This window comes from Anas platyrhynchos, chromosome Z (assembly GCF_047663525.1).
Source record: "Anas platyrhynchos isolate ZD024472 breed Pekin duck chromosome Z, IASCAAS_PekinDuck_T2T, whole genome shotgun sequence".
Taxonomy (NCBI): Eukaryota; Metazoa; Chordata; class Aves; order Anseriformes; family Anatidae; genus Anas; species Anas platyrhynchos.
Window position 1 is genome coordinate 23,146,529 of NC_092621.1, and position 18,472 is coordinate 23,165,000.

The following is an 18,472-nucleotide window of genomic DNA, read 5'->3' on the forward strand; positions in this document are numbered from 1 at the left end:
GAAGAAAAAATAATGCATATCTATCCTATAGTGTAATGTATCAAACCTGTGTCACCTGTGTAGTAATGGTGAAATTTCTTAGCAAAATCTGTAGTTTTTATGTTACCTGATATGTTGCATAATTTTTTCATTATGTATTTTACTTCAGCCGAGCTCTTTGACTTTTTCTAGACTACCACAGCGGATCAGTTGCTCGAATTCTTTAAGCAAGTTGGAGAAGTCAAATTTGTGCGAATGGCGGGTGATGAGACTCAACCAACACGGTTTGCTTTTGTGGAATTTGCAGACCAGAATTCTGTACCTCGAGCTCTTGCCTTTAATGGAGTTATGTTTGGAGACAGGCCACTGAAGTAAGAAATGAATTATCCGTACGAATATTGAATGAGAGATTTCATAGCATCCTCATGCATTCATGATTCTGATCTGTAGGAATATACTGTGATGAATATTTTTTTCAATATAATGATCTGTTGTTAACAGTAACTGGAACACTTTTGTAAACTCCACTTTCAAGATTGGGTGTAACTTCCTCTAAGATGAATGTGAACGGCCTAGAGTAAAGTACATTTACATTTAATATTGAGGCAATGGAAGCCATAACAGGGAGAGAATCCGCAAAGTCCTTTGTCCAAAGTTTTATATATGAAGTCTGTGTAAAATAGGCTTTAACTTTGAGGTTTGATCTAAACCAGAGGAACAGATATCTAGACTTGAACCTCTGTTTGTTTAGAGTAAAACAGAAACATTGTGTCTCATTTATTTAAACGTGGTAACATTAGAAGGGAATAAAATACACATCTCAGATATTTAGGCAATAGATAAATGCTATGAAAAATCTGCAGTTTTACTGAACTTTGAAATTTTTAATCATATGTTAAAGTATAAATGTTTTCCTTTCTTATGTTTCATTTTCTGTTTTCAACTGTTTGTGTGTTAAAGGTTTTATTTTTCCTTAATTTAGAATAAATCACTCCAATAATGCAATAGTGAAGCCTCCTGAAATGACACCACAAGCTGCTGCCAAGGAACTGGAAGAAGTGATGAAGAGAGTAAGGGAGGCCCAGTCTTTTATATCTGCTGCTATTGAGCCAGGTAGGCATATTATATTCACTGTGTAACAGACATGTTCTACGTGCACCTCCGTACGTGATTTTAAGAGCACTTTGAGACACAGGAAAAGGTTACTCAGAGCTGTGCAGTATCTGTGGAAGAAAATTAAAATAATCAAAATTGTCTTCGTGCAACAGAGCAGTTGACTGTTTTTTATTTCCATCATTTTTTATCTTTGCATACATGTTCACTGCATGTTTTCAAAGGTAGGAAAACAGTGCTAAAGTGAATAGTATTAATAGTTGGTGCTTTTAAAATTTGAAGTACGTACGAACTTTTACATAAAGTTACTATATATTTTTTGTTCTTCTAGCACACATTAGTGTTGTGATTTCATGATCAGAGGAGCTAGCATTCTGGTGAAAGCACCAATATTATGATTTATTTACTGTTAGCAGATTAATTTTTTCCCTGTGCTCTTTTTTCATGCTGGCTGAAGACTGTACATTCTCAAACCAAATGGGATCAGAGAATGAATCTGGGATGAAACTTAGTATATTGTAATGAACTTTTTTTCATCCAAATCATTTCACTGATCCCTGTTAACAATGAAATGTCAGGTCAAGGGGGAAGATGTTAATGGGCTGAGAGGTTAGATGCACATTTCAGTGCTGATGATTCAAAGCACAGCATAAAAAATTCATTGTTCAACTACCGAGTAAGTTCCTCCTTTTCATTTTGATTTGTGAGATTTAGACATTTTATTAACAATCTCAGATTTTGGCTTATAGCTGGTAGTATTGAGATTTTGGGGGGAGATGAGTTTTTTTTCTGTTTCTCTTTCGGGTTGGAATTAAAACAGCTGTAATATTTCCTTTATGTAAAGTGGTTTCTTTTAGAGGCTGAACCAAAGTTTGCTGAGATTGCTGATAGGCTTAACCACTGACTTCGTGGCTTTTGAATCAAACTTCTCAGCCCCTTTTCTTCATCTCTTCCTCCCCAAAATAATGCATGAGGAATGAAACTTCAATGTTTGTGCAGTTGCTGAAATGTCTAAAAGTATTGAAAGTATTAACTACTTTATTTTTTATTATTTATTCTTTATCATTTTATGTTTTTTTTTTTCCAATTTTTACCCTCTATTCTAATTTACTCTATTCTTCTCAGGTTATTAAAAACAAACAAACAAAAAATAGTAGTTTTATTAATAATATACCAACAGGAGAACATGTTGTAATCTTGTGCATTGTGGCAGCAACATAAGTCCCTTTCCTAATAGAGCTAGCTGTTTATAATTATCTGGTTTATGTGTACTGCTGCAGGATGGCTGCACTCAACGAGTATATGCAATGACTTTCTTGGATGTTTCTGAAGGATATTTGCAAAGAAGGAAGATGTGCAAAGAGTAGGCCCCTTGCACTATATGTGGTACATTCCACTTGTGCCAGATTGTTAACTGGGATCTTTAAATGTTCTGAGCTTACACTGCAAAGTGGTTTTTTCCTCTCAGAGTCTGGAAAGAGCAGTGAAAGAAAAGGCGGTCGATCTCGTTCCCATTCTCGTTCAGAATCCAGGTCTAGCTCAAAATCCCGATCTAGAAGGAAAAGATCACATTCAAAACATAGGTAGGTATGTTTTTGTTTTGGACTAAGGTGATATGTTTTTTCTTGAATGATGGTGGTTACTGAGATTTCTTAATTATGAGACAAATGTCAGTGTAGAGGGGATTAGTAGTTTATACTAACCAGATAAGGGTAACTGGGATCTTTATCTGAACAGATACTCTTTCCCTTTAAATGCTAATGTTTTCAAGATTACTTTCAATTAAAACACAATGGAAGGTACTTTCTGTGCAGTGTAGCATGACCTTATTTCATTTTGTGTCTTCTGTATTTAAAAACAAATGAACAATTAGTTACCTGTGCTTTGTGGCTGGAATATTTAGTTTTAGTTTTAACACCCTGAACAGACAAGGTGGCTGGTTTTGCTAGTAGAAAGTTATTGCTGTCCCGAACTTCTAAACACATAGTTAATAAAAATAGTTTTCCTATTTATTGTACTGTAAAGTTAAATCTTTGACAAGCCAGAAGAAAAAGGTAGGGGTAGTTTTTCATTCTTCAGTTTGTTTGCTTTTGCTAAATTTGTTAATTTCTGAAACAGGCTTTGAAATATAGGAGGAAATGAAATCTCTAGATCGCTGTTAAAGTTTGTACATTAACATTTTTTCCAAGAATGAGACAGTATTTTTATGTGACACTTGCATATGCTTTCTAAAATCGTTCATATTTTTTCAATTTCTTGTATTTATGTAATCAGTCTGAAGGTATTTGGTTACATTAAGTATCAAAAACCAAAGCATTCAAGTGTGTTTTATAGCTTACACTTTAGAAAGGTGAGTGTTGTCACTGTTGCAGAAACACTTGTGTTGCATCCTTTCTTACATTTTTTGTGTACATCTTTTACACACAGGATAGAGGGGCTGGATAGAGGGGCACAGCACATCATTTATATTAACAATGCAGTATGATCTAAGTGCAGGCTTCAGCTTTGTAAAAGCAAGACACCGCAGCACATATTCTCTGACATCAAACCATTGGGTAACTTTTTAATGCAAGAACAATGATTTGGTCACTTCATTATTGCATGCTTCTCTGCTGTTTCTCTCAGTCAGGATGTAATTGAGTCTTCGTTTTGTGTACCATTTGAGCCATTTCTGTGCTGTTTTGTATTTACATAAAACAAACTGAGTTCTAGAAGATAAATTTGCATTTTTCACTTGCAGAAAACCTAGGCTTTAAACATGTTAACAAGTTGATAGTTAATTTTCTTTTTAAAAATCTTACCACTGTTAAAGTTTTGAGTATATGCTAAAAAAAAGTCAGTATCATCCATCGAAGCAAATTTATTCCTAAGAATTATCTATCTGTACCACTTTCCTGTTTTTGTGTTTAATAAACCACCTAAATCCCTTTCTTCTTTATCATGCAAATTTTAATAAAGGGCTTATTTTATCTAAATTGCAATCAATTTATCCTGTAATTAGTTGTATTTCTACACTGATACATGGTATGAAGCTGCCTCTTCTCTTCTCTTGGTATATCTTATTCTGTGTGTCTTGAGCTGAAGAAGACAGGTGGAGCTGGTATTTTTTGTCTTCATATTTTTCAGAATTTATTGAGTAGTATATATATAGTGTTTCTGTCTTTGGTAACTTTAACATCATGGTACATGAACCTCTCAGGCAAAGTATCCAGTGATTGTTTTTTGAAACATAACATTCCAATTCAGCCTTTTATTTTAAGCTTCCTAGACAATACAATCATCCAAAAATCATAAATGTTTTGGAAAAAAAAGTATATTGATTTTTAAATGTCTTGTTTTTGTCATCAAATCTGAGACTACGCTATGTATTTTTATCAGAAGACTGGAATTGAATTTCTATTGGGCTGTCTGCACGTTATTTGTATTCCTTATATATCACGTAGCAAATGCTCATTCATTTTCTTGATAATTCTTGAGATTCAAATCCATACTTACAAGTCCTTTCAGCTGAAAAGGTACCTTCAGTAAATGCTGAAACACAGATAGTGAGAGTTTCATTTTTTTTATTTGGAGATCCAATCAGATGACCAAGACTGCAATAAGTGCCTAGAGAAGAGGAAAAGTGCAACTAATGGCTTTTACAAGTTGATTTTAGATTTTATGCACTGAGATTTTTTAAGAAAAGCTATCCTAATATGATAAGAATTTACATTTTCTGGAATATTCATAGAGGTTGTAATAAAATATGAATGTTACTTGAATATTACTTAAATGGTGCATTGTGTCAAAGGAAAGCATGTTTGCTAAAATGATGGTAGGTACTGTATTGCTGAGATGTAGCTATATAACTTCCTGTAGTTAGGCAAGATTTCTGTTTTATTTATTTATTTATTTATTTCCTGTTTTGGTTGACCTGTTTTTTTGAAGTTTCAATATTAAAGTATTTTTCTTGTGGTATCATTCATATAGAAGTAGGTCTGGCAACAGATCACTCTCAAGACACAAGGACAGACGCAGATCCAGAAGTCCCCTAAAAAAACGGTCTAGATCTAGAGAAAGGCGGAAGTCAAGAAGTCGATCTCGTTCTCGGTGAGTTTACAATCATAGGAAATGTAATATAAACTGTAAAAAGAAGTACACTTTTTCTTAGCATACAGTACAAAGTGTTTGTGTTTTTGTTTTGTTTTGTTTTTAAAATGTAACAAATGTTTTACGTGATGGTAAAGGATGAAGTCTAAATGCTTTGTCTTGTTTGTAGGGTTTGTCTATGAAGCAAAAGTATAGAAAGTAAATTTTTTATACTGAGGTATCTAAACTTCAGTACAGAAATTAGTTCTATGTTTATATGTACGTAGAATCATACAATCACTTGGGTTAGAAATTACCTTTAAAGATCATCTGATTCCAACCACTGTGACAGTGACACCTTCCACTAGACCAGGTTGCCCAAAGGTCCATTCAGCTTGGCCTTTGACACTTCCAGGGATGGGGCATCCAGAACTTCTCTGGGCAACCTGTGCCAGTGCTTTGACACTCACACAGCAAAGAATTTTTTCCTATCATGTAATCTAACTCTCTCCTCTTGTAGTTTAAAGCCACTCCCACTTGTCCTATCACTCCACTGCCTGACAGGGTCCCTTCCCAGTTTTCCTGTAGGCCCCCTTTAGGTACCAGAAGATCTCAGTAAGGTTTTCCCAGAGCCTTCTCTTCTCCAGGTTGAACAGCCCCAACTCCCTCAGCCTGTCTTTGTAGGAGAGGTGCTTCATCCCTCTGATCATTTTTGTGGCCCTCTTGTGCACCCATTCAAACAGGTCTGTCTTATGCTGGGGGCCTCAGTATAAAGGCAGTACTCTAGGTGGGGTCTTATGAGAGCAGAGTACTGGAGGAGAATCGTCTTGTGTCCACACTACTTTTTATGCAGCCCAGAATATCATTAGCTTTCTGGCTGCAAGTGCACATTGCTGGCTCATTGTAACCCTGTTGCAGAAGGCCACCAAATTTGTAAGGCATGTACTGCCCTTAGTGAAGACATGTTGGATGTTGCCAGTCACCTCTGATTTCTATGTGCCTTATCATAGTTTCCAGGAGGATATGCTCCACAATCTTACTGGGCACAGAGGTGAGACTGACCGGCCTGTAGTACCCTGGGTCTTCCTTTTTTCCTTTTTAAAAAATGGATGTTAAGTTTCCCCTTTTCCGATCGCTAGAAAATTCACTGGACTACCATGACTTTTCAAACAGGATGGGTAGAGCCTTAGCAACTTCATCTGGCAGTTCCCTCAGGACTCTTGGGTGTATCTCAAGTGCTGTGGACTTGTGTACATTCAGGTTCCTTAGATGATCTTGAAAGCGATCTTCTACAGCAGGTGGTTCTTCATCCTCCTGGTTCCTGCCTTTGCCTTCTATGTGGCTAGAGCACTTGCTGGTGAAGAATGAGGCAAAAAAGTCACTGAGTACCTCAGCCTTCTCCATATCCCAGGTAACCAGGTGTCCTGTGTCATTCTGGAGTCCTTTGATATGTCTCAGCCTGCTCCTGGCTGTATGTATTCCAGTTCCCTCCACACCTCTCAGAAAAGAGGTGTCTCACCTACAACTATCCCCAGTCACCTTTTTGTGGTTGCAATATGACAACAGGTCCTTCCTCTTCAGTCTGCAGAGCAGTGAAGCAATTCTGTAAGGGTACCTCAGGCTTCAGGGGTACTCTTTTCCTCCTACTGATCCTTGCCATTGCAGGCTTCCATTCTTCCACACTGTTGGCATCCCTCCTTTCTGTGTGTGCTGGTGGGGGATTTTTTGGCTGTTCTGCTGTGGGTCCAACAAACACTGCACTTGGAAGCAGCTATCTAGCTCCTTCTCGGCCTCCCTGATGTTACACAGCCTTCTCGCTGCCTCCTGCAGCTCAGCCACCTGCTGCAGGACATCCTCCACCTGGATACACCTTCTGTAGGCAGGTCTGTCACCTGTCCCTGCCCCAGGAGCAAGGCCTGGGTGCTTCCTGCAGTCAGTTCTGCACTGCAGCCTGTCCCTTCAGCAGCTCCACCTGGCTGGAGGCATCGGACAGGACTGAGGGAGATGGTGCAGTCCCCCCGAGCTGGAGCTGCAGTGTTTGCTCTCAGAGTGCCCACCATTCTGCCTTGAGGGTCTGGTAGGATGCGTGCTCTTGACCAGTGCAGGTGGTTGCAGAACAGTCCTGGCTGGTTGTTTATGCGTGCTCTGGGTCTCCCACATGGCCAGAAGGAAGTCTTTTGAAAAAGCACCCTCCTGTGCAAAATGCCACTCTGTGCCCGGTCCCGGTGCCAAACCCTTCTTCCAGTGAAGAAAGAAGGCTATGCCTGGAGCCTTTCAGGTCTGAATGAGTCCTTCTGAGAATCTTTAAAAATGTTTGAATAAGTACGAATACCAAAAGACACAACCTTCTATCAGTCTGATTCTTGTGGACCTGAAAAGGCCTGTTAATCAACTCTTTGTATCATGCTTTCTCCCATTTATCCGAATAATTGTTTATTTTCATATGTTTTAGAGGCAACTCATGTGCATGTCCACTAGGAAAGGTGGTCAGGGGTCTCCCACTTCCAAATAATCCTATGCTGAAATGTGATTTTCCAGCTAATGCTGTGATCTAATCAGTTTTTATTTGGTTTTACTATAATATCACTGGAGTGTTTCTCACTGTTTTTCTTCTTACAAACAGGTATCACTCTGCCTGTCCTATAGAAGTTCTGTTTACCTTGCTTTTGTTTTGACTGTCTTACCAGTTTTCTTACAGTTTGATTATTTTCAAAATCGTAATTACATCACAGAAGACTGAATTGTCTTGATTGAGTTTTGACCTTACATTTGCCTTTTAAGAGAATTGTTTGGCGAAATTTTACCCATTTTTTGTTTTTCTGTAGTCACTGGTGTTGGATTTCCAAGCACATACAGGTTATCAGTACAAGAGAACACTGCAGAATAAAGACTTCTGTCCAGTCATCTGTCATTGTTCATACAGGGCTAGTTAATTTGCAGTCCGTTTTATATGGACCCAAGTAAAATAATAATTTTTCAACAGAGAGGCATACTTTCTCTTGAGCATTCAGTGTATGCTAAGACTTAGCTGTAATTTTTATTAGAAAGATCAAAGAAGAATTAATGGATTTTTGTTTGAATTTTCACAGGGACAAGAAAAGAGACAAAGAAAAGGTCAAGGAAAAAGAAAAGACCAAAGAAAAGGAGAAAGAGAGAGACCGAGACAAGGAAAAGGAAAGAGACCGGGACAGAGACAAAGAAAGAGAGCGAGATAAAGAGAGAAACAGGGATAAGGACAGGGATAAAGAGCGTAACAAAGATCGAGAGAGAGTCAAAGACAAGGATAGGGATAGAGACAGGGACAAGGATAAGGACAGGGACAAAGAAAGGGAAAAGGAAAAAGATAAGGAAAAAGACAGGGAAGAGGTAGATCAGAACAAGGAAAAAGAAGATGTTGAGAAAGATGGGGAGAAGGACAGAGAGAAGATGAAGGACAAGGAGGGAGATAAAGACAAAGGAGGGGACAGAGAAAAAGAAAAGGAAAAAGATGGGGATAAGGAAAAAGAGCGAGAAAGAGAAAAAGAGAGGGATGATAAAAAGAAGAAAGAGAAGAGATCCAGAACACCCCCAAGAAGCTATAGCTCTTCAAGAAGATCTCGTAGCTCCAGCAGGTTTGTTGTTCAGAATTTTTTCATGCTTGTTTTGGACTTCTCAGCAAAATGAAATACATCCGAATTTATATTGATCAGTATCATGGTCTTGGTAATTCCATTTTGTATTCTCTCTGTTTTATAGATTTTCTTACAAAGGTAAACAAATTACAAAGAGCTCTGTATCATACCTGATAGAACACACAGTCTCTTGTTGGGCTGCTGGTGCTTGCCTTTCACTTAACTTTATAGCATATACAGTCTTTGAGAACAGTAAGTAGATGGCTCTTGTGCCATTTCTGTGTTGGAGCCATCCAGAAGTTTCAATCCCGATGACAGTTTGAGTCATTCTTAACATAATTCCTTGGTTTCTGAAATACTGTATGGTGTTTGTCTGTAGAGCAGTTTGTTGGGTTTACAAGCACTTGGGTGGTGGTAGTATTTGTGAATTGGCTGTCTTAGGAATGACAAGCAATGAAATTTCTGGTCTGGATGGCTGACTGCAAGAAGTTAGCATGGCATTTTGACTGGTTAGCCTTTCAGAAAGTGAATATATCTCAGTTGAAAGATAAAGGTATGTTTCTAAGCTGGTTAGATGGTCTGGTAAAATGAAAAAGTAACACTCCTTAACCATGCTGACAGCAAACAGGAAGACAGTCAAGAATTAATCTACTTGTTGTTTTTGCCTCTGAGAGAGGGTAAAGTGGGTGGATGTCTAGATAAATTCAGTACAGGAAAAAGAGGCTGTGAGACTTAATGATAAGCTCTCTAAGTGGACCGACTGTAGCAAAAGGTATTGCTTCTGAATTAAGGTCAGGAAAAAATCCTTTCTGAATACCTCAACAATTACGTAGTTCACTAATATCTCATGTAAAATTTAAATATGAAATTCCATCTGCTACCTTGAGAGAATGTAATACTGGATGAGTTGGGAAGAGTTCTACATGTTGTTAGGGGATCCTGTTGTTTCCCCTAGCAGCATTGGTCACCCCTTAAGACTCTTAATAAAGAGTCAACTCTTAATTAAAGCAAAGAGAATGTAATGGTACCCATATATCAGCTCTATCTGGATACCTCAAAGGAAAGGACCATACTCAAGGATTTTCTTGGGTTCTTATACCCATACAATCTTAATTTTGTCAGCTATAATGCAATCAATTCTTGACGCATACATGTGATGTCCCTTCATATTGTCAGCTCTTCATTGCAAGGATGTTTTCTGTTACCTAGCGGAGCAGGCTCTCATCCAGTGCTGTCCTTGGTCAGCACATCCCTCCCTTTCCCGGTCTGTGCCACCCAAACACAACGCCACTCACTGCTGCTCAGTCACCACTACGTACCAAGTTCCCTTACACAGAGCTCATTCTGTGGCCTAAGGCATCACTACATTTACTCTACTAATGTCAAACAATAGCTACCTGAGTTTCTTACATACCGGCAACTTGTTTCACTTTCAGTGGTGTTAGCACTTCACTGGAAAAAAGCAGAATTCCCTTGCCCCTCAAAATTCAAGAGTTCAGGATTTGTATAATGCAGAGAAGTCTGTAAAGGTTTCTGTACTTTCTGCTTGTTTTTGTGAAATGCCCATGTTGTTTTGGAGGTGTATGGGCAAACTACTCTAACTTCTTCCTGAAAAGAAGTTGTGGGGAGCTGGGGGTCAGCCTCTTCTTGGAAGTAACTAGTGATAGGACAAGAGGGCAGTGACCTCAAACTGTGCCGGGAAGGTTGAGATTGGAAATGAGGCGACATTTCTTCCCAGAAGAGCAGTCAGGCATTGGAGTGAATTGCCCAGGGAGGTGGTGGAGTCACCGTCCCTGGGGTTGTTTAAGGAAAGGTTGGACCTGGTGCTTAGGGACATGGTTTAATGGGTTATACTGCTAGTAGGGGGATGGTTGGACCAGATGATCTTGGAGGGCTTTTCCAACCTTAATGACTCTGTGAGTCTGTGATTCTTTGTTGCATATGCAGAGTCCTCTTTCGGTGCACTTAGCGTAGTTTCTGGAAGGATTTGCTTCACAATCCTGCTGGGCACAGAGGTGAGACTGACTGGCCTGGAGTTCCCCAGATCTTCCTTTGTTCCCTTTTTAAATACGTTTGTTGAGCATGGGCTGGTAGGAAGATAACTTGGGGATATTTATGTAGTTGTTGCCTCAAATAATAAGAGGTTTTGTCATTCCTGAGCTTATTATTTGTATTCTTTGCTGATCTTGAATTGTTTGGTTCTGCAGAGAAAGGCGTAAAAGGAAGAGTAGAAGTCCCTCCAAGTCTCCTAAGACATCCAAAACAACAAAAAGAAAGTCTTCACGAACTCCTTCTCCAAGAAGGTCAGTTTGGTGTAAATATAGTTAACGAGCAGTAAAGGAGGAAAATAGTACATTTTGCCAAATTGAAATGTGGCATAGAGATCATCATGAAAGGAACCAAGTCGATTTGTGTTTCTGCTGTTTGTTTTCTAATGCAAGGGGATCTTTAATAATCATTCTCTGTTGTAAGGAAAAGATCGGTGTTTTTCAATAAACATTCAAAAATGGATACAGGGGCTTTTATAGAAAACAAGTAGGAAAGTATTTTCATTGATGTACCTCTGCATCATTTCAAATGATCTCTGTTGGTCAATATGATTCAGTTTTAAAAACAAACAAACAAAACAAAACAAAACAAAAAAGCATAACACAGCTTCATGGGCTCAAGCTTTGTAATGCTTTGAACTATCATCTGTCAGTGATATAAATTTGTTTCAAATAATGAAAACCCTTCCTCAGAGACAATTTATTTTGCTTTTCTCTTTGTAAATAGCATTCATTCTGAACACATGCATTCTTCGTCAGTCAAAAAAATCTACTTGTCTTTATGATGGGCTTTTTGTTACGTTTTGAGATTTTTTTTTGGAAATCCCCCAGATAAGAGTGTAGTTTGCAGTTAAATGGTTTGAAGATGGCTGACCATTTCCAAAACAAAACAAGTATACCACCATTCTTAGTTACTGTGCTGTGCCTATTACTATACAATGTACTTGATGCAAGCGTTGGTAGTACGTTTGTTGCTTTTGGACCAAATTCTGACTTGAGTAATACTTTTCATAAACAGAAACAAGAAAGAAAAAAAAAGAGAAAGGGATACAAACAATGAAAGAAGAGAAAGAGAACGCTCCACCTCCAAGAAAAAAAGTAAAGAAAAAGAGGGAAAGGAGAAATCTGACAAAAGCACCACTGCTTTGAAGGTAAGCTTTGTGACCAAGTGATAAATAGCTGAGTGTTTCCAAGTGCTCCAAGATTATTGGAATTTCCCCCCCTATTTTCTTTTTCTCCTCTCGTATTTTCCTCTCTTTTTTCCTTACCAAATTAGTGCAGCTTGAAACGCATGGGTTTATCTTTTGTCAAAAGGAGACATGAAAGTCATTGTCTGCTTGATGTTAGTAGCTCAGTTTGATCAGTCTTTGTGTTTGAACTTAACCAACTGGTGGGAGTGTGTATGTATGGACTACAGAAGCCCTCTGTTTTGGTTTCTCTCTTTTCTGTTCTCTGCCGTATGTTAGGAGTTAGCTGACTGCATCTGTACAAAGATGCAGGAAGCTTATTGTGAAGCAGGCTTCAGAAACAGCTTGGCTATCAAACTCAAAATACATTGTGTTGTTTTGTTTTTTTTTAAATACATTTTCACTCTGTAATGGTGCAGCCTCTCTCACTTGGTTTTGTCCTGGGCTGCGTGTTGAACTGTGCAGGAAGGAACATTGAATATTTGGGGAAGGACAGTGTGGGGTTTTACCTTGCAAAATAGAAGGTGATATGATTAAGAAAAGAATAATGAAATATCTTTCAATTCAAATCTTGTAATTTGAAAAACCATATGCATTTATAGAGTAGGTGTATTCAGAATGTTTCAGCTCACAGAATCATAGAATATTCCAAGTTGGAAGGGACCCACAAGGATCCTCAAGTCCAACTCCTGGCTTTACACAGAACGATCTAAACATCAGACCATGTGTCTGAGAGCATTGTCCAAATGCTCCTTGAACTCCATCAGGCTTGGTGCTGTGCCCACTGCCCTGGGGAGCCTGTCCCAGTGCCCGACCACCCTCTGGGTGCAGACCCTTTCCCTAACCCCCAGCCTGACCCTCCCCTGTCCCAGCTCCATGCCGTTCCCTCGGGTCCTGTCGCAGTCCCCAGAGAGCAGAGCTCAGCGCCTGCCCCTCCGCTCCCCTCGTGAGGGAGCTGCAGGCTGCCATGAGGCCTCCCCTCAGCCTGCTCTGCTCGGGACTGAGCAAACCAAGGGACCTCTTCCCCTCTAGACCCTTCACCATCCTGGTCGCTCTCCTTTGGACACTTCTTACATTGTGGTGGCCAAAGCTGCACACAGTGTTTGAGGTGAAGCCATACCATCATAGAGCAGAGCAGGACAATCTCTTCCCCTGACCAGCTAGCAGTGCTGTGCCTGATGCACCCCAGGGTATGTCGGGCCCTTTTGGCTGCCAGGGCACGCTGCTGACTCAGAAGCCCTAGATCGCCTTCCGTGGGACTGCTCTCTAGCCTCTTGTCCCCCAGTCTTTATCTGTAGCCAGGGCTTGCCATGTCCAAGGTGCAGAATCCAGTGCTTGTTCTTGTTAAGCTTTGTATTGTTGGTGCCAACTGCTTTTATAAACAAGAGATTTGTGTAACTTAGTGTACTATTTGCTTCAGTAACTCTCTTATGTAAAGTGCATTAGTAATGTGACAAAATAAATGAAACAAAAATCCTGTTTTGTTTAGAAAATATGGTGAAGTCTTAACTTCTAGAGCTGTTTCTCATAGGTTCCGTGATACTGTTTGTTCTGTTTTGTCTGAATATTGATGATAAAGACAGATCACTTTACAACGATGATTTCTTGGCTGACACATGATGGCTTCACTTTAGCTACTTGAAAAGAAAGCTGTCTAAAACAAAAAAAAAAAAAGCCACTGCATCTATTCTAGAAATTGCTGACACAAGATAGGCGTGTAAAAATAGAGGCAATCAAAATACCAAGAGTTAGTTGGGTGTCATGTCCTGTAATGCTGAGAGTGAGATTTTTTTGTAAAATAATTTTCTCTTTTGTAGGACAAAGATTACACTAAGGAGGATCAGAATTCAGAAACTGACAAGGATATTGACAACAGAGATACACAAAGGACAGATGAAGTCAAACTACAACAGAATGGGAACTGTCAACCAAATGAAGATAACCTCTCAATTAAAATGGAAGAGGTTTAAAGCAAATAATGAACCTCTAACTCAACTAAGGAATGAAATCCAAAGCTTTTTATTTCCCAGAATGAGGAAGAAAATGTCAAAGCAATCAACCTGAACATGTTGATAGTAATAGTAGCTCTTCCAATTCTCGTGATAGCTTTGTTGTCTTCATGCTGTAAAGCAAGAAGGCATGGATAATAAGTAGTTATACCATGAAAAGGCAGATGCCGTCAGAACTATTCATCTCTGAAAATCCACGCATTTCCATGATGGCTGTACTTATTGGTAAAATGATTTATGTTAAGTTTTCCCATAGGCTGTTACAAACAAGTAGAAACTGAAAGATGTAAACCTCTACTATCTTAAAAAAAAAAAAAAAAAAAAAAAAAAAGCTGAAGATATGCATTGAAGGTTGTTTAAAATATTGCTTGTTGATGACTTTTGTGTTTTACCTTGTGGGTTAAAAAATCCACAAAAACTTCAATGTGTACTGTTTGATGTGCTTGGAAATGGTGCATAAATATACACTCTTTTGTTGTAAAATGCAACTATAGAAAAGGTTTTTTTTTGGTTCTTATGTTAAAACGCTCACTGACTAGTATGTTTCTCATTTGCTCACTGCTTGAGATTCTTGGGTTTTATTATTTAAAATAATTTCTTACTAATATCCCTAAGCTCAATATTTCCTTTAAAGTATTTGAACAATGCATGCTACTTTTCTGTTCCTAAAAGGAACATTGCCATGTATAATGATAATAGGTTAGCTTATTGGGTTATTTTGGGGATCGTTTTGTTGTTTTCTTTTGTCGTTCCAGAAGTGAGCAGATCTGTATGATATTATCAGAAATTACAGCTTTGTTTTGAGATGTACTGCAGTGTGTCTGTTCAGCTGCAAATAGTACAGGTGCCATTATGAAAACAAATTTTTTCTTATTTGTTTAAAAAATATGGGAGCACAAGCAGAAGCTTTAGTGCCTTCTTAAAATGTGGTATTTTTTAGAAATGTATATGTGCTATTACTCATTTTCAGCTAAATTTTACATCATTTCTATTGCTGTTTTGCCACCACCATACTGTAGACAAGAATGCAAGTGATTTGTCAGAATGGATGTTCAATTCACTTCTTTAAATCCATTTTTACATTTATTTTTTATTTTTAGTAAATATATAGGTGAAAGCAAAGATACATTTTGGGGACCACCACTGTTCAAATATAATAGCTGAATAAAAAGCATTTTCTGATCACCTGCATCAAAGGCAGCCCTTTAGATATTTAATTACATTTGGATGGCCTTAATTGTTACCTCTCCATCGTTTTCTCTGTTATACGTTAGGTGATGTAAAAGGAATTGTATGCAAAGCTGGGGGGATAAGTAATTTGGGAGAAAATGTTCTAATTTACACAAGAGTTATATGGCATAGATCCTTTTTTCATTCTCTGGGGAGAAAGCATATAGGGAGATAATGACAAAGCAGATATTTTTTGTCAAGTAAAAACCTGGTTTGTGCTCTCTGAACTAATATAATCAGTTTCATCATTGTGAGATTTTGTAAGAGTCATACTTATAAACTTACTTGTACCTAAAATCAGGTAGATTATTTTTAATACAACTTATTACAATCAAATGACTTAATTGCCTTACCTCATGGAAAGAGTTTCTTTCAGTTAAAACAAATAGCATATTAGTGATTTGCTTTCTATTTTTTTTTCCTTTCTGTAGTTCATTTTTATGAAAAAAAGCATATTACAGGGAATGAAAAATTTGTCCAATTCCTAAGGTAATGAAACCCAGTTAGATTGTGAAGCTGCTTAATCACTCTTCATTTTTGATAAGATTTACCGTTCTTGCCACTGTGTACATTTAAGACTATAGAAAATGCTTTACCATGTAAAGTATAGACAGTCATTTTTGTGATATTTAAGCCACATGCTGTTGGCTGATAAACAGCTTATTCTGATAAAAAGAATGACAAATCTGTACGCTTACAGGAAGACTGTGAAGGATTGTGTCTTGCAACAACAGCTGTCTTATTTATGTTGTGTAAGTAGCATAGAGCAAAGAGATTGTTTGTATACTTGTTATCTTTGGTACCATTTCACTAATAAAGTTAAGTATTTTAGAGGGAAGTTTCTGCTGTTACATACTTATTAAAGGAATATTTTTAGTTGATCATCTGGTCTTATTCAGGCAGTTTCTTTTGATGTGAAATGTGGATACAAGTTACTTATACGTTTATTATTTACAATATCTTTGAAAAACTAAGTTTCTTCTTCTCTGGGATAAATCAGAATTCTCTTAGTATATCATGTTTCAGTTGTTGCTAGTCTGAGTTTGTTATCCTGAAGTTGCATAGCTCTATTATATAGCAATTACAGAATATGTAAAGGTTTGTGCGCTGTTAGCTAAGAAATATGGCTGTGAAAATTCATAGTTAAGAATGGCAGTTTTATTAGCTAATTATTAACGTGGAAGTCTGTATGCAGCATATTGTGTTATATTGTATGTGAATTAATGGTCCCCTTAGAGAAGTTTAAAGTAAGAACAGAAAAACACAAAACAAAAACAAAAAAAAAGACACCAAATACACACATTTCCTCCCCACCCCAAGCTGTATTTTCTTACAAATACTGTATTTTCTGGTTTTGCTTCATAAATACTGTGTAGATCTATGAGGATAGCTGTATCTATTTGTATTAGGTGTTCAGTGGTTTTGTTACATTTGTCGAAAGCTGCCATTAGAAAACTAAGGTTGTGCAAAACACCCATCTCTGCAGAGGGAGCAGATCATTTTTTAAACCAATAGTGTAGCACAGTAATGAAGTTCCCGCTTGCTCTGCCATGTTTGTGTGCATAACCCATTAAAGGTGTCCATCGTCCACTGGAAATTATTGCCTTCATCGTAAGAAGTTTGCATGCTGAGATGCGGTGTCAGGTTACTTGTTTTTGCACTTTTTGAGTTAAAATCAAGTGAAGGTTGTGAGAACAGCATAGTTCATGATAGCTGTATTGTTTTAAATGTGGTTTCATTCGACTTGGCCTTCGTTTGAAAACACGACTCGTAATTGCTCAGAAAAAGACAATATGGTGCCATATTGCTAAGAACGTTTAAAGCATGTATGCAGAAGCTTCCATTTCTGACCACAGTTATTTCAAAACTGTTCCTGGAAAACAGATAGGATTTTTTTTTATTTTATTTTTAAAAGGGGAAGATAGCAGAAGACAACTGCTCACAGATAAAAACAGGATCCCAACCTCAAAATAGAAGTGGCTGTCAGTTAAGTCAATAGATTTACACAGGTGTGAGGGCTGAAAGTTTGTTTGCAAACATTAATGATAATATGCGTAAAGAAACTTGTTACTTAGATTTTTGAATTAAAATGGAGGAGGTCATTTCACTTGGAAAGTGGTAACATCTAAAGAATGCCTGAAATCTGTGAGACCTGGGTTCTGCCTACCCATTAAGTCACCTGCTACTTTCTTACTGCAATTTTCAATAGATCTATCTGAACTAGCTTTAAATTAGCCAGCTGGCTAACAGCAGCAACCAACACACAGCCTGGTTTCTGAAATGAGTTGACCATTTGAGTTCATTTACTCTGCTGCTAAGAAGGTAAATTCTGTAACATGCTCTGCATTACTTGCAATTTGTTTGCTAGTGTTATCCAGCCTCGTTATGTGTAAGGCAATGTCTGACATTAATTTTGAACTCTGTAAATCTGTTTACTACATGGTAGCTTCTTTGTGTTGCCTTTACTTTGTACTGTTATTTTGTAATAGTAGTAAGATTTAGGGATTTCTGTGATTTTCTTTCGGTCTAAGCAAAAGTTAAAAAGTAGAGACTGCTATGATTGTAAGATGCAAATTGTTATATACTGCATACGTGTCCTTATTACTGTTTTCAGTTATTTTTTTCATTAACATGTATAACCATCAGAAGCGGTAATGCCATAGTGCTGCGTGTATCTTTTACTCTTAAATCTGAACCATCTCTGCATCGCTGTCTTTTCCTTAGTTTGTAATGAAGCAAGATTACAGCTCATGCATTTTAATTTTGTAAAATGTTCACTTGGAAGAAGAAAATAAGACAAATCATCTTGAGTTCGGTTAGTCTGGAAGTGGAATTCTAATAGTAAATTTTAAATAAATAAATTCTGCACAATGGAGTATTGCAAGTTGGGGCATATTATGAGTCCAACGTGCTACTTGGTGAAACTTAGAGTTTTATATCATTGAATTATTGCCTTCGGTGTTGTCATAGTTTTAAAAGTGAAAATTAAACATAGTAACACAAATGCTGAGATCTGTAAATGGCTAAAATAATTCAAATCTGTCGGTGCTTAGTTCAGAGAGATTTAGTTTTCTCACCAAAGAATAGAGTGTGGACAGTTGAACTTTGTAGATATTGTTAGTGTTACTGCCTAAAGAGAATCTAAAACCTAATTTTGTTTGCTAATATATAAACAGAAAAACAATTTTCAGCCTGTATGTTAGGTTTATTTTTATATGGTGAAAAGT

The 18,472-nt window shown here is 37.6% G+C and overlaps 1 protein-coding gene across 3 annotated transcripts in view; it reads left to right on the plus strand.

Moving 5' to 3' along the window:
* Nucleotides 1-18,129, plus strand: part of SREK1 (splicing regulatory glutamic acid and lysine rich protein 1) — a 39,134-nt gene extending 21,005 nt beyond the window's left edge. For all 3 annotated transcript variants that reach the window (XM_027447137.3, XM_072031667.1, XM_038169816.2), the window contains exons 5-12: nt 172-350; nt 962-1,092; nt 2,561-2,675; nt 5,062-5,181; nt 8,250-8,771; nt 10,979-11,074; nt 11,838-11,970; nt 13,824-18,129. In XM_027447137.3, coding sequence (XP_027302938.2) covers nt 172-350; nt 962-1,092; nt 2,561-2,675; nt 5,062-5,181; nt 8,250-8,771; nt 10,979-11,074; nt 11,838-11,970; nt 13,824-13,976 — 1,449 coding nt within the window. In that variant the 3' untranslated portion in view covers nt 13,977-18,129. The remainder of the gene's footprint in view (nt 1-171; nt 351-961; nt 1,093-2,560; nt 2,676-5,061; nt 5,182-8,249; nt 8,772-10,978; nt 11,075-11,837; nt 11,971-13,823) is intronic.
* Nucleotides 18,130-18,472: the final 343 nt, after the last annotated feature.